This window comes from Anolis sagrei, chromosome 5 (assembly GCF_037176765.1).
Source record: "Anolis sagrei isolate rAnoSag1 chromosome 5, rAnoSag1.mat, whole genome shotgun sequence".
Classification (NCBI taxonomy): Eukaryota; Metazoa; Chordata; class Lepidosauria; order Squamata; family Dactyloidae; genus Anolis; species Anolis sagrei.
The window spans coordinates 97,973,790-97,987,721 of record NC_090025.1 but is presented as its reverse complement, the minus strand read 5'-3'; the positions used below and the strand labels follow the sequence as shown (position 1 = coordinate 97,987,721).

The 13,932-nt window shown below is 40.7% G+C and overlaps 1 protein-coding gene across 3 annotated transcripts in view; it reads left to right on the top strand.

Annotated features, from left to right (window-relative positions):
- The window catches only part of SCUBE1 (signal peptide, CUB domain and EGF like domain containing 1), a 282,888-nt gene that overhangs the window by 17,651 nt on the left and 251,305 nt on the right, over window positions 1-13,932 (top strand). For 2 of the 3 annotated variants that reach the window (XM_067468906.1, XM_067468905.1), the window contains exon 2: window positions 894-1,016. The exons of the other annotated variant lie outside the window; for it this stretch is intronic. In XM_067468906.1, coding sequence (XP_067325007.1) covers window positions 894-1,016 — 123 coding nt within the window. The remainder of the gene's footprint in view (window positions 1-893; window positions 1,017-13,932) is intronic. 3 annotated transcript variants of the gene reach the window in all.

Here is a 13,932-nt window from a genome sequence, read left to right as displayed (position 1 = left end):
ATTGAACCATGATAAAATAATAAAAATATATTTTTTTAAAAAAAATACAATCTACGACACTGGACAATGTTTTCTGCAGTAATCCTTAAAAAATACTCAGTTATTTAAGAAGGCTCATGTTATTTGTTTGTTTTTTAAAAAAATCATAGCCACGTATATGTAGTCCTGTTTCCCAAAACAGAATCTTTTTTTTTATCAATTTGAGGATTTGTGTTTTGCATGTAGAATACGTTTCAGCAGTGACATTGTTTTTGTTTATGGTGATTACCGGAGAGGCCCTGCTCACGATTCCACCTGCGTCGCAGGCTCGTTTGGTGGGGTCGAGGGACAGGGCCTTCTCTGTGGTTGCCCCCTGACTTTGGAACACCCTCCCCAAAGACATTAGACTAGCACCCACGTTGGCAGTCTTTAGGAAGAACTTGAAGACCTGGCTATTCCAATGTGCCTTTCCAGAATAAGATAACCCCCAGCACTACGTCCCAGAAGCACTTTATTAGAGTTTAAGACTCTCTGCACATTGCACTTGCCCAGAATCCCAACATATCACCTCTCACACCCAGCACTTTTTTTTAAACCCGTACCCTTCATTGGCCTGGCCCTGGTTTTATTGCGTAATAGTGTAATGTTTTGTTTTTGTTATTGCTTATGTTTTTAATTTGCTTTGCATTGTATTGTTATTGTCTATTGTTGTTGTGTTGAGGCCTTGGCCTTTGTAAACCGCATCGAGTCCTTCGGGAGATGCTAGCGGGGTACAAATAAAGTTTAATTAATAATAATAATAATAATAATACCTGGTACAAACACAGTGAGACAGCTTCTGTTGGTGGAAACTCTCAAGGGTTTGATGAGATCTCTTGTTATCACCCCCCCCCCCCCAATGCTGTATGGCACAGATGCTGACGAATGTACAGAAGGGACGGACGACTGCCATATCGACGCAATTTGTCAAAACACACCGAAGTCTTACAAATGCATTTGCAAACCTGGTTATAAAGGAGAAGGAAAACAATGTGAAGGTAAGGCTAGCTACTTTCCTATTTCTGTCAGACTCTCTCTCTCCTGCTTCCCGTTTATTTACTCTGCTAGTGCTTCTGTAAATAGTGGAATTCCTGAAACAATTAATGCAGATTTACAGCTGCTTATCCTCAGATCATTGTGTTTATTGGAAAGATGCCCCTGCTGCTTCTGCTAATTGTTCTGCGTCTAACTGGCATGTCCCACACTCTGTGAGTTGCTTCTAAAACACTAGCTATGACTTTAGTTTAAAACCTATTAAGCAAACCTTGTTTTTTGTTTTCTTTTCTTTCATAGCACGAAAGTTCTGTGTGCATCCTCTGTTCGGTCCTTGGCCTATGTGTCAGTGGAGCCTCTCAGAAACGTGACTTGTTAATGAAAACAAAAGCCTAAATTGAAACCAGGACATGCGCTGTTTCTATGCGGCATTGGCATCGCTTCTAAATCCATGAGTTCTAAATGTTCTATAACTTAAACATTAAAATAAAAGAATCCCCATTGGGTTTGACTATGATAAGTGGTTTCTTGCACACTCTAGAGCTGAGGCACAGAAAGTGTTATTGGAATCGAAATCTATTTCAAAAGCAGCACAGTTTCTCCTCCTCCTCCTCCAGTACAACTTTTCTACTTTGTGGTTATGGAGCTATGTTTGAAATGATGTTGACTGAGCCTGAAAAAAATCTCAGAGGCCCAAGAGAACGCTAAATATGATCCCCTTTCCTAAGGATTGAGGTTTTCAGTGACCTCCTTTGTTTCTTGTTGTCCTAAGGTTTCCCTCAGACTGGTGCAGAAACTTAAGTTTTGGCTACAGTTATGGTTATTGTGACTTTTGCCACCCAATGGTCATACAATGTTCTTCATAAACTGATATTTTTCTCATGTATTTGTAACATTAGCAATAATATTTTAAATGTATTGTAGAGTGTTCTCTCTAGGAATTTGCTAGATCCATCGCAGGCCCGTAGCCAGGATTTCAATTCTGGGGGGGGGGGGGGGGCTGAGTCTGAGTGAAAGAGGGTTTACCATAGCAAACCTTTTGTATCGTTACCCCAATACCCCCATGCATATGGGATATATTGAGTATGGTGATCAGATCATGGTATGAATAAACATAACAGTTTAAATAATGCACCAGTAAGGCCTTTTCGCGAACCACCATGAGAATTTCGGGGGGGGGGGGGGGGACGACTACATTCCATCAGGATAACTCTTTTGTTAACTTCTGCCAGTCACACACCATAAAATGTAGAAATTTTCTAGTGGACATATTTTGTTGGATATGGGTGTTGTTCATTCGTTCAGTCGTTTCCAACTCTTCGTGACTTCATGGACCAGTCCACTCCAGAGCTCCCTGTCGGTCGTCACCACCCCAGCTCCTTCAAGGTCAATCCAGTCACTTCAAGGATACCATTATTTATTATTATTTCATTTCAGGCACTTCTACCCCGCCCTTCTCAACCCCCGAGGGGGGACTCAGGGCGGCTTACAACCAGCACAATTCGATGCCAACAATTCAACAGATAAATTACACAACAGCAATAACCACAGTAATTAAAACAATCAATTAAAACAATAACAATTAAAAGCCAGTCTAGTGGCAAATGTTCACTGAGTTCTGATATCCGTAAGTCCATTCAGCATTACCATAGTCCTTTCCAATTTCTGGTCATCATTATCTTGCCAGTCTGCCAGATTACACAAAGGCCTGGTCCCATATCCATGTTTTCAGCTTCCTTCTGAAGGAGGGAGGGATGTTGATGACCTAATTTCCCCGGGGAGTGAATTCCACAGGCGAGGGGCCACCAGTGAGAAGGCCCTGTCCCTCGTCCCCACCAGCCTCACTTGTGATAGAGGCGGGGCCAAGAGCAGGGCCTCCCCCGAAGATCTTAAACTCCGAGGTGGGACATAGAAGGAGATACGTTCGGACAGGTACGCTGGGCCGGAACCGTATAGGGTTTTATAGGTCAAAACCAGCACTTTATAGCTCAAAACCATCCATCTATCTTGCCCTTTGTCGGCCCCTCTTCCTTTTTCCTTCCATTTTCCCCAGCATCATTGTCTTCTCTAAACTTTCCTTTCTTCTCATGATGTGGCCAAAGTACTTCATCTTGGCCTCTACTATTCTTCCCTCCAATAAACAGTCAGGCTTTATTTCTTGAAGTATGGACTGGTTGGATCTTCTCGCTGTCCAAGGCACTCTCAGAACTTTCTTCAGCACCACAGTTCAAAAGCATCTATCTTCCTTCGCTCAGTCTTCCTTATGGTCCAGCTCTCACATCCATAGGTGACTACAGGGAATACCATTGCTTTGACTATGCCAGGGGTCCTCAAACTAAGGCCCGGGGGCCGAATACGGCCCTCCAAGGTCATTTACCCGGCTCTCCCTCAGGGTCAACCTAAGTCTGAAACGACTTGAAAGCACACAACAACAACAACAAAAACATCATCAACAACAATCCTATCTCATCAGCTAAAAGCAGGCCTACACTTCCCATTGAAATACTAATAAGTTTATATTTGTTAAAATTGTTCTTCATTGTAATTATTGTATTGTTTTAAAGTGTTTTTGCACAACAAATAAGATATGTGCAGCATGCATAGGAATTCATTCATGTTATTTTCAAATTATAATCTGGCCCTCCAACAGTTCGAAGGACTGTGACCTGGCCCTCTTTAAAAAATATGAGGATTCCTGGACTATGCAGATCTTTGTTGCCAGTGTGATGTCTCTACTCTTCACTATTTTATCAAGATTTGTCATTGCTCTCCTCCCAAGAAGTAAGCGTCTCCTGATTTCCTGGCTGCAGTCTGCGTCTGCAGTAATCTTTGCACCTAGAAATACAAAGTCTGCCACTGCCTCCATGTTTTCTCCCTCTATTTCCCAGTTGTCAGTCATTCTTCTTGCTATAATCTTGGTTTTGTTGATGTTTAACTGCAACCTAGCTTTTGCGCTTTCTTCTTTCACCTTGATTAAAAGGCTCCTCAGCTCCTCCTCGCTTTCGGCCATCAAAGTGGTGTCATCTGCGTATCTAAGGTTGAAACCATTATCTGAGAAATGTTCCTCCTAAATCTGTTTTTAATCCCAGCTGAAGTAGAGCAGGAGTCCCCAAACTAAGGCCTGGGGGCCGGATATAGCCCTCCAAGGTCATTTACCCGGCCCTCACTCAAGGTCAACCTAAGACTGAAACGACTTGAAAGCACACAACAACAACCACAACAATACTATCTCATCAGCCAAAAGCAGGCCCACACTTCCCATTGAAATACTAATAAGTTTATATTTGTTTAAATTGTTCTACGTTTTAATTATTGTATTTTAAGTGTTTTCTGCACTACAAATAAAATATGTGCAGTGTGCACAGAATTCATTCATTTTTTAAAAAAAAAATTATAATCCGTTCCTCCAGTTTGAGAGACTGTGACTTGGCCAAACAGTAAGCCAAAACCTATGTGTATCTCAAATATTTATTTGATCTACTTTCATTTAGTCTAGCTATTAGTTTTAACCCTTGAAATAAACTCATAAAATCCAGTGCAAGAGGGTGCAGGTGCATGCATATACATAAAAAAATCCCACCATTCTCAGCCCCTGAACATACCAGCCATATTTTCACTATCAGTTGTTGTGCTAAAGCAAATTCTTAACATGTCATACTATGTCTTAATATGTGTGTTTGTACAAAAACCAATAGTAAATAGATGTGGGAATTAGGAGCTGGAGAAGATTATACCTTGTGGTAAAAGCATTGATCCTGTCAGGTTAGATCTTTAACTATTTGTGCCCAGTAGGATTCAAGTACATTAATGTTTGCAAAGTCAATAAATTACAGTTTTACAAAGGGCAAATTTTCAGTAGTTTCAAAATATTCCTGCCAAAAATGTGTTCTCAGAAAAAGCAAAACAAATCAGAATTAGTAGAAATGACTTCCTTTTTCTACTCACTTGTACTTCAGTGGCTTAACATAATCACTATCCACCTATTCAAGTTTGAAGTGTTAGTATTTTGATCCTTTCTTAAACATGCTAATGCAATAATTTTGGTTGTTTTTTAAAAAATGTTGATCTTGTAGATTTATACAGACAGACCCTGAGTTACAAACATTCAATTTAGAAATGACTCACAGTTAAGAATGGGGGGTGAGACAGCAGGAAGTGAGAGAAAGGGAAATTCACTCTTGAAAGAGTTATCATGGGGGAAAAGTGTCTCCACTGAAGCTTTCTCAGCAATCCTTGTCTCCACAACAAGCCAATTTTTTCAAAATCCAATTTTCACAGGCACAGAAAGTGAGGTGAAACGGGCACATGGTGTTAGCCCTTCCCTATGCTATCTTAAGGGTAGATCTAGACAGCCCCTTTAACTTCCACAATAAAAAGGGGGCTGTCCAGACAATGTTCTGGCCAAACGAGAATTGATCCACTACAAACAACAACAACAACAACTTTATTTTTATACCCCGCCAGCCATCTCCCCTAGGGGACTCGGGGCGGCTCACAAGAGACAAGCCCAAAAATTACAATTAAAACACAGCAATCAAACACTACAATTAAAACATCAGATAAAAACAATACAACACAATTATAAACAACATGGGAACAATATGGCTGAGAAAAATCATAGCTGAGGTACAATTCAATGAGTGCGATACATTCTGCAGGAGCGCAAGAAAAGTGCAACAGACTAGTAGATTGGGCGGGAAGTGCTGTCATAAAACATGTTGAGGTAGGCCGTTTGAAGGTTGAAATAAAGTGCAGAAACTCACTTTGGGACAGGAAAATTACTGGTGATCTGCTCAATCGAAAGCACACCAGAACATCCAGGTTTTTAGTTGACTCCGAAAGGAGGACAAGGTTGAAACCTCCGTAGGGAGGGAGTTCCAGACCTGACGGGCCACCACCGAGAAAGCTCTCTCCTTCGTCCCCAACAACCGTGCTTGAGATAGTGCGAGGAGAGAGAGCAGTGCCTCCCCAGGTGATTTCAAGGTACGCACTGGTTCATAGGGGAAGAGGCGATCGTGGAGATAAGCAGGTCCCGAACCATTTAGGGCTTCTATAATCTACATAAAAAGTGTAAGACTTATTAATACCAAACCATTAAAAAAGACTGGAAACTTGAACCATCTAGTTCAAACCACTACTTCTGATGATCTCTGGACTGCAGAATACTGCAGTCCAGACAGTGTTCCCATGGTTTTCTGGGCTAAATTAGCCCGGAAAATTGGGGGATACCAACCTCCTCCCCCAAAGCTCTTAAAAACCACTTTTAAAAGAAAAGTACTTACCCAGCCTCTATTGGAGTGCTGCCACAGCTCTCCTGGCTCATAGAAATGATGTTATAGCATAAGGGGGGGGGGGGGTGTTAGGGAGCTGTAGCACACATCAAGCCCAAAACAGTGCATTAAAGAAACTCACCAAAAAATTCCAGTGAGCAGCCAATCAGTGTAAATCCCATGCAGTGGTGTTATCTGAGATCGAAAAATGCAGAGCTAGACCTAGTGCTGATGCATTTGAAAATCCTGGAAACACAGTGCCAGAAGGTAAATAAACACCCTCCCTCTCTAGAGAGGAAACTACTTCATTCCCAGGGAAAAACTTGCTTTCCACCCCTCTGTTTTCTGTGTCCTGCCTTGGTCAAGCACTGATCCTGAATAGTCATAGTGCAGCCCATCAGCGCATCCTGGAGGACTAGGCAAGAAAAATAATCTCCTGGTGTCAGATCGATGTGCAGTCAGCAGATCTTTATGGTTACTGTCCCAACTGTCTCTTTAATTCACTTCCTAATTGCATAGAACCACCCACAGTTTCACCTTCTATGTGGATAAATATGTGTGTATGGAACAACTGGCTAATCTTAACTGCAATTGTTATCTGTGTCACCATATTATTTAGTCCTATGGTAGTAATGGGGAACTCACTCTGAAGAGAAGAAGGAATAGTTGTTTCTGACTTCTTCATTTTAGATGAAGGGCTAGTATGAGTTGGCCTGAGTAGGGACGCTTCCACACAGCCCGTTATCTCAGGACATTCATGTTTAAAAAACATGAATGTTCCTGGGCCCCATTCACGCACACCCCAGAAAGTGCATGCTTTCTGAGGTGGGGGTACAGATGTTCTCCCATAACTTCCTGGGAAAACACCCGGACACTTTAACACCTTCCCCAAAAGCCCTTTAGAAAACAAAAAAACGTACCCGGCCTCCATTAGAGAGCTGCCGGAGTTCTCCTGACATGTAGAAATAATGTGCCAGGAGAAAGGGGGGCAGGAGGGGATTGTTATTTAGCCTGGAAAACCGTGGGACTACTGTCTGGACTTCAGTCCAGACACCGGAAGTAGTGAGTTTATCCCACACCTTCCAAGAAGGTGCAGAATACATCCACTAACAAATTAATTCACCACAAACCAGGGTTTTTATGGTTTGTGACAAATTAATTTGTGTTTGTCCAGGATGTCATCTGGACAGTCCCTTTTTAGTGCGGGAACTCCTGCATTAAGGGGGATGTCTGGATACTCCCTAGGTCTCATGGTTTGTGACAGAACTATTGGTTGTTATTGTTTTCTTTTCCCCCCGGAGGGATTGTGTCATGGTTGGTGTTGGACCTCAATTGTTGTTATGGAATAACCTTTGCATCTGCATGATCTTTTAAGTGAAGAATCTGATTTCTCATTTGGGAAGTTCAGCTATGAAGTTAAGTGCTTGAGCCAGTTCTCCTTGCTTTTTGGAGAACTCGGAGATTTGTCTTACATCCTAGATGATTAGTTTCTCTTTTCAGCCAATCTTTTTATGCTCTGTCAAAATTGCTGGAGTCTGGGTGAAATGTTGTTACCTTTGGCATATTGGTTTAACTGTAGACGTTTGCCAAAGTGGTGGAGTGGACAAAATAGACTGTGGATAGATTTAGATTCTTGGCCAGACTCCTGCTGCTTCATTCCCCCTATGTCTATGGTTAGTGCTGTTTCTGGAATCTGTTCCAGAATATAATGCATATGGGCTCACATTTAATAAATTTGGTTGCAATCCAAGATTTCATTTAGATACATTTAAATTATGCATTTGTAAGCATTATAAAAATTAATTCTTTCAGATTGTACATACATTCAATTTTAATTTGCACACACATTTTAGCATGTAAGTCTGTGTTCTGTAAAAGTCATTATTGCATTCATCACGGAGCCTTGTAAATAAGGCATGTGGCTTTTTTGCACTTGTAAATGTAGTTAGCATTGCTATAAATGCCTTTCCAATAGCAGGATGAAACCATATTTGAAATTTTAGCACATTATAAGATCAGCCCATTAAAAAGATTAAAGACTTTAGGTTTGCTATGCTAAAGCTTAAAATAAAAAAAATAGAACTTCATATTCTCTAGGGGCATTGAAAATGTTTGGTCAAGTGCCCTCATAAAACATTTTTGTGGTCATTAGATTATTTCTATTTTGGGCTTAGATTTGACAGTGATAAATTTTTGAATCTTCTTGTCTTGGTGCTCCAGTCTTTTGGAATGACTCTAGCTTGGAAGTCAGCTTTTCTCTCTAGCAAACAGAGGAACAAAGAGAGAATATTTATATAGTCCTTCCCCCTCCTCACTCCCTAGTCTTCCAAATAATTAATTCTATACTCTGGGAAAACCTATTTAAGGCTGCAGCTACATGAAGCAGTGTCCTCGGTGTTGATCCTTGTAGCTGGGCCGGCTAGCCACATCAAACATTTCCCTGTGCCTTAAAACTCCCCATATTTTAGATGTTGATTTCTGTTTAATGGCAGACCTGGCTACAATCCATGCTTTTTTAATGCATAACTTTCTTCCTGTCCTAACATACCTTGGCTTACTCAAAATAAATGTGCTCTGTGAGGAATTGAAAGAAGAATTCCTCTGCAGAATCACCCTGCAAAAATGTATGTGTGAAATGGAATTTGTATGACTAATTTTAAACTTTCACATATGATGATATTTAGCAGCTGATTGAGAATAGGTGAGAGAAGTAGGGTAGGCCTTTCGATTTCCATAATCTTAATTGTTGTTATTGTTGTTATTATTACTAGCCGTCCCCTGCCACACGTTGCTGTGGCCCTCATGGGGGTTCTGTGTGGGAGGTTTGGCCCAAATCTATCGTTGGTGGTGTTCGGAATGCTCTGTGATTGTAGGTGAACTACAAATCCCAGAAACTACAACTCCCAAATGTCAAGATTCTATTTCCCCCAAACTCCACCAGTGTTTATATTTGGGCATATTGAGTATTCGTGTAGAGTTTGGTCCAGATCCATCATTGTTTGAGTCCACAGTGATCTCTGGATGTTGGTGAACTACAACTCCAAAACCAAAGGACACTGCCCACCAAGCCCTTCCAGTATTTTCTGTTGGTCATGGGAGAACTGTGTGCCAAGTTTGGTTCAATTCCATCGTTGGTGTGGTTCAGAATGCTCTTTGATTGTTGGTGAACTATAAATCCCAGCAACTACAACTACCAAATGATAAAATCAATTTTTGAGTGAAGGACATACATTGGGTTGTTAGGTGTCTTGTGTCCAAATTTGGTGTCAATTTGCTCAGTGGTTTTTGAGTTATGTTGATCCCACAAACTAACATTACATTTTTATTTATATAGATTATTATTTGTAATATTACAAAGGCTAGGTGGCCATCGTTGGGGTGCTTTGATTGTGCTTTTCCTACATGGCAGAATGGGGTTGGACGGCATGGCCCTGGCGTCTTCTATTGAAATACTGTTAAGTTTATGTTGGTCTCAAAGTTTGCCCATGCCTGATATATATATACATAATATATAATATAATACAGAATATAATGTAGAAACATTTCTTGGGGCTCCATGAGAAACTTTGCTTGAAAAAGATATCAACGGCTGAAAAAGTTTGAGAACCCCTGATTTAAAGTGAAGATTGTGCAAATTACATTCTCTTAAATTAAAAAAAAGGTATAAGCAAGACTCCCCTAAATATATTTACCACCACCATCACCACTTTTAGGGTTGCCATAAATTGGAGTCAACCTGAAGACAACAACAGCAACCCCGCCCCCTTCTCAAAACATCAGTTGTGTCATGTCTTGATCACTTTCTGTTTTTAATTTGTTTTAAAAGGAGGAAAGGGGACAAGGGAGGGGTAGATGACACTGCCATGCCTCCTCCGTGTGGTGCTTGAGCCTGTGCAGGCGGAACGTCCATGTAGATTGTCCTGGGGTTGCTGATGGCAATCCTTAGAGCAGTCTTCATGCACCCCACACCTGCAAAGATCCAGATCAATACCCACCAAATCCTTCCAGGATTTTCTGTTGGTCATGGGAGTTCTGTGCACCAAGTTTGGTTCAATTCCATCATTGGTGGAGTTCAGAATACTCTTTGATTACAGGTGAACTATAAATCCCAGCAACTACAACTCCCAGGTGACAAAATCAATTTTTTTGAGTGATAGTCACTCCTTGGGTTAGTAGGTGTCTTGTGGCCAAATTTGGCCAAATTTGGCGGCAATTTGTCCAGTGGTTTTTGAGTTATGTTAATCCCACAAACGAACATTACATTTTTATTTATATAGACTAGCAGCCCCCTGCCACGCATTGCTGTGGCCCAGTCTGTATATATGTTTTGTTTGTGTATATATATGTGTTTACATATAGTTCTGTGTACCAAGTTCGGTTCAGTTCCATCATTGCTCATTGATTGTAGGTGGAGCCCCCGATGGTGCAGTGGGTTTAACCCCTGTGCCGGCAGGACTGAAGACCGACAGGTCGCAGGTTCGAATCCGGGGAGAGGCGGATGAGCTCCCTCTATCAGCTCCAGCTTCTCATACGGGGACATGAGAGAAGCCTCCCACAAGGATGATAAAAACATCAAATCATCTGGGCGTCCCCTGGGTAACGTCCTTGCAGACGGCCAATTATCTCACACCAGAAGCGACTTGCAGTTTCTCAAGTCACTCCTGACACGACAAAAAAAATTGATTGTAGGTTAACTATAAATCCCAGCAACTACAACTCCCAAATGATACAATACTCCCCCCCCCCAACCTCAAAACTCCAGCAGTATTCAAATTTGGGGGTATTGGGTGTCAATGCAAAATTTGGTCGAGTGAATGAAAACACATCCTGCATATCAGATATATACATTACAATTCGGAACAGTAGCAAAATTACACTTGTGAGGTAGAAACAAAAATAATGCTATGGTTGGGGGTCACCACAACATGAGGAACTGTATTAAGGGGTCGCAGCATTAGGAAGGTTGAGAAACACTGATCTATGGTTTATTTGCTAATTACAAATTTACAGAATTAAACTTTCTCCATTTCATTTAGCATTAGTATCAATAATTGTCTATGCAAGGTTTTAATTTGTCCTATCAGAAGTGAGTGTGCCTCGTGTGATGTGCAGCATGGGGCTCTCTCAATCAGCTGTGTTCCAAGCACCCTAGAACGTTTGTGGAGACAGGTCATGAAGTTGTAACAGAGGTTATATGGTTATATCAGAAATTTGCTAGCTATCTCTAGCTGCATGGCAAGATGTTTGACTTTACAGCCCTCGCTGTCAATTTCTTTGATTTTATGAGTTTTATGAAATTATACACATTCCAATTGCAATTTCAACAAAAATCTGTTTAACAATAGCAATTCCTTCTGTTTTGTTTTATATCATTTCCTAATGATCTTCAAACCATTGAGCCTTGATAGTTAAAGTAATATCAAACAATATATTGTCAAAGGCTTTCATGGCCGGAATCACTAGGTTTTTGTAGGTTTTTTCGGGCTATATGGCCATGTTCTAGAGGCATTCTTTCCTGACGTTTCTCCTGCATCTATGGCAAGCATCCTCAGAGGTAGTCAGGTCTGTTGGAACTAGGAAAAAGGGTTTATATATCTGTGGAATGACCAGGGTGGCACAAATAACTATTGTCTACTGGAGCTAGGTGTGAATGTTTCCACTGACCACCTTGATTAGCATTTGATGGCCTGTCAGTGCCTGAGGCAATATTTTGTTGAGAGGTGATTAGATGTCCCAGATTGTTTCCTCTCTGTTGCTTTGCTGTTGCAATTTTAGAGTTTTTCAATACTGGTAGCCAGATTTTGTTAATTTTCATGGTTTCCTCCTTTCTGTTGAAATTGTCCACATGCTTGTGGATTTCAATGGCTTCTCTGTGTAGTTTGACATGGTGGTTGTGAGAGTGGTCCAGCATTTCTGTGTTCTCAAATAAAATGCTGTGTCCAGGTTGGTTCATCAGGTGCTCTTCTATGGCTGACTTCTCTGGTTGAAGTAGTCTGCAGTGCCTTTCATGTTCCTTGATGCGTGTCTGGGCAATGCTGCGTTTGGTGGTCCCTATGTAGACTTGTCCACAGCTGCATGGTATACGGTAGACTCCTGCAGAGGTGAGAGGATCCCTCTTGTCCTTTGCTGAACGTAGCATTTGTTGGATTTTCTTGGTGGGTCTGTATAGTTTGTATGTTGTGTTTCCTCATCAGCTTCCCTATCAAACTGCTTTAATACTACACTGTAAATGCATGGTGATTAAAATATTGCCAAACTGCATTAATTCTACAGCAAGAATTTTCAAACTTTTTAAGCAGAGGTCTGGCTCATGGTCTCTCAGACTGTTGGGGGCCAGACTATAGTTTGGAAAAAAAAATGGATGAATTCCTATGCTGACTGCACATATCTTATTTGCAATGCAAAAAAGCATGAATGAACAATACAATATTTAAAATGAAGAACAATTTTAACCAATATAAACTTATCAGTATTTCAACATGAAGTGTGGGCCTGCTTTTGCTGGTGAGATTGTCAAATTAATTAAGATTGTTGTATGCCTTTGAGTCATTTCATACTTAAAGCAACCCTAAGTCTAAAGTTTAGAATGGGCGCTGAGTAAATTGCATTAGAGCAGGGATCCTCAAACCTTTTAAATGGAGGCCCAGGTCATAGTCCCGCAAACTGTTGTAGGGACGGATTATAATTTGAAAAAAGCATGAATGAATTCCTATGCAAGCTACACATATCTTATTTGTACTGCAAAAACACTTAAAAACAATAAAATGAAGAACAATTTTAACAAATATAAAGTTATTAGTATTTCAGTGGGAAGTGTGGGCTTGCTTTTAGCTGATGAGATATAGGTTGACCCTGAGCGAGGACTGGGTAAAGGACCTTGGAGGGGCCATATTCGGTTTTAGGGCCCCTGCATTAGAGGGACACATTTTGCCAACGAGCCTTAGTTTGGGGACCCCACTCTAGTGTATAGATACAGCTTAAAAGCCTGTGACTTAGTCTTGGGTCACCCATTGGGTTTTAGGAATTTAAACTCTTCTTTCCAGAGCCATAGTCCAACTACGTTACATTTCAGTTCTAAAAGAGATGTAAAGAAATGTATCTATACTTCATGGCATATTGTTCACTTGGATTGGCATCAGAAAGAATAATGATTCCAAATTAGCTTGGGGGGGGGGGGGGTTGTCATAAAGTTGTTTGAGATAATCCATATCACAGATGGGAATCAATCCAGTTTTTCCCTTGGATGGACATTTATGTTCTTTTGGAGTACTTCTGATAGCCCACTTTTAAACCTCTGCTACTGGTAGGGAAACAATAACAGGAAATCCTTTGGTAATGAATGTAAACAAGATGCAGTTCCATACTTTTTTAAGCTTAAAGAAAATATTTTTTAAACTCCCCTTTTATGTGGGATTGTAGCTAATAGGTTGCAGAATATGTTGAATCAATATGATTTTCAGAAGATAGAATTTAACACTTTTCTAAGCGTGCTGTTACCTCCCCTCAAGATGTGATTTTGAAAAAGAAAAAAAGAAATGGTTACATTAATGTATGTGTAGCCCAATACTGTGCTTCATTACTTGGAAGTATTTCCTCCTGAGTTCAGCGGGGCGTCCTTGGATTTCAACCTCAAATTAAAAACAGATCTTAA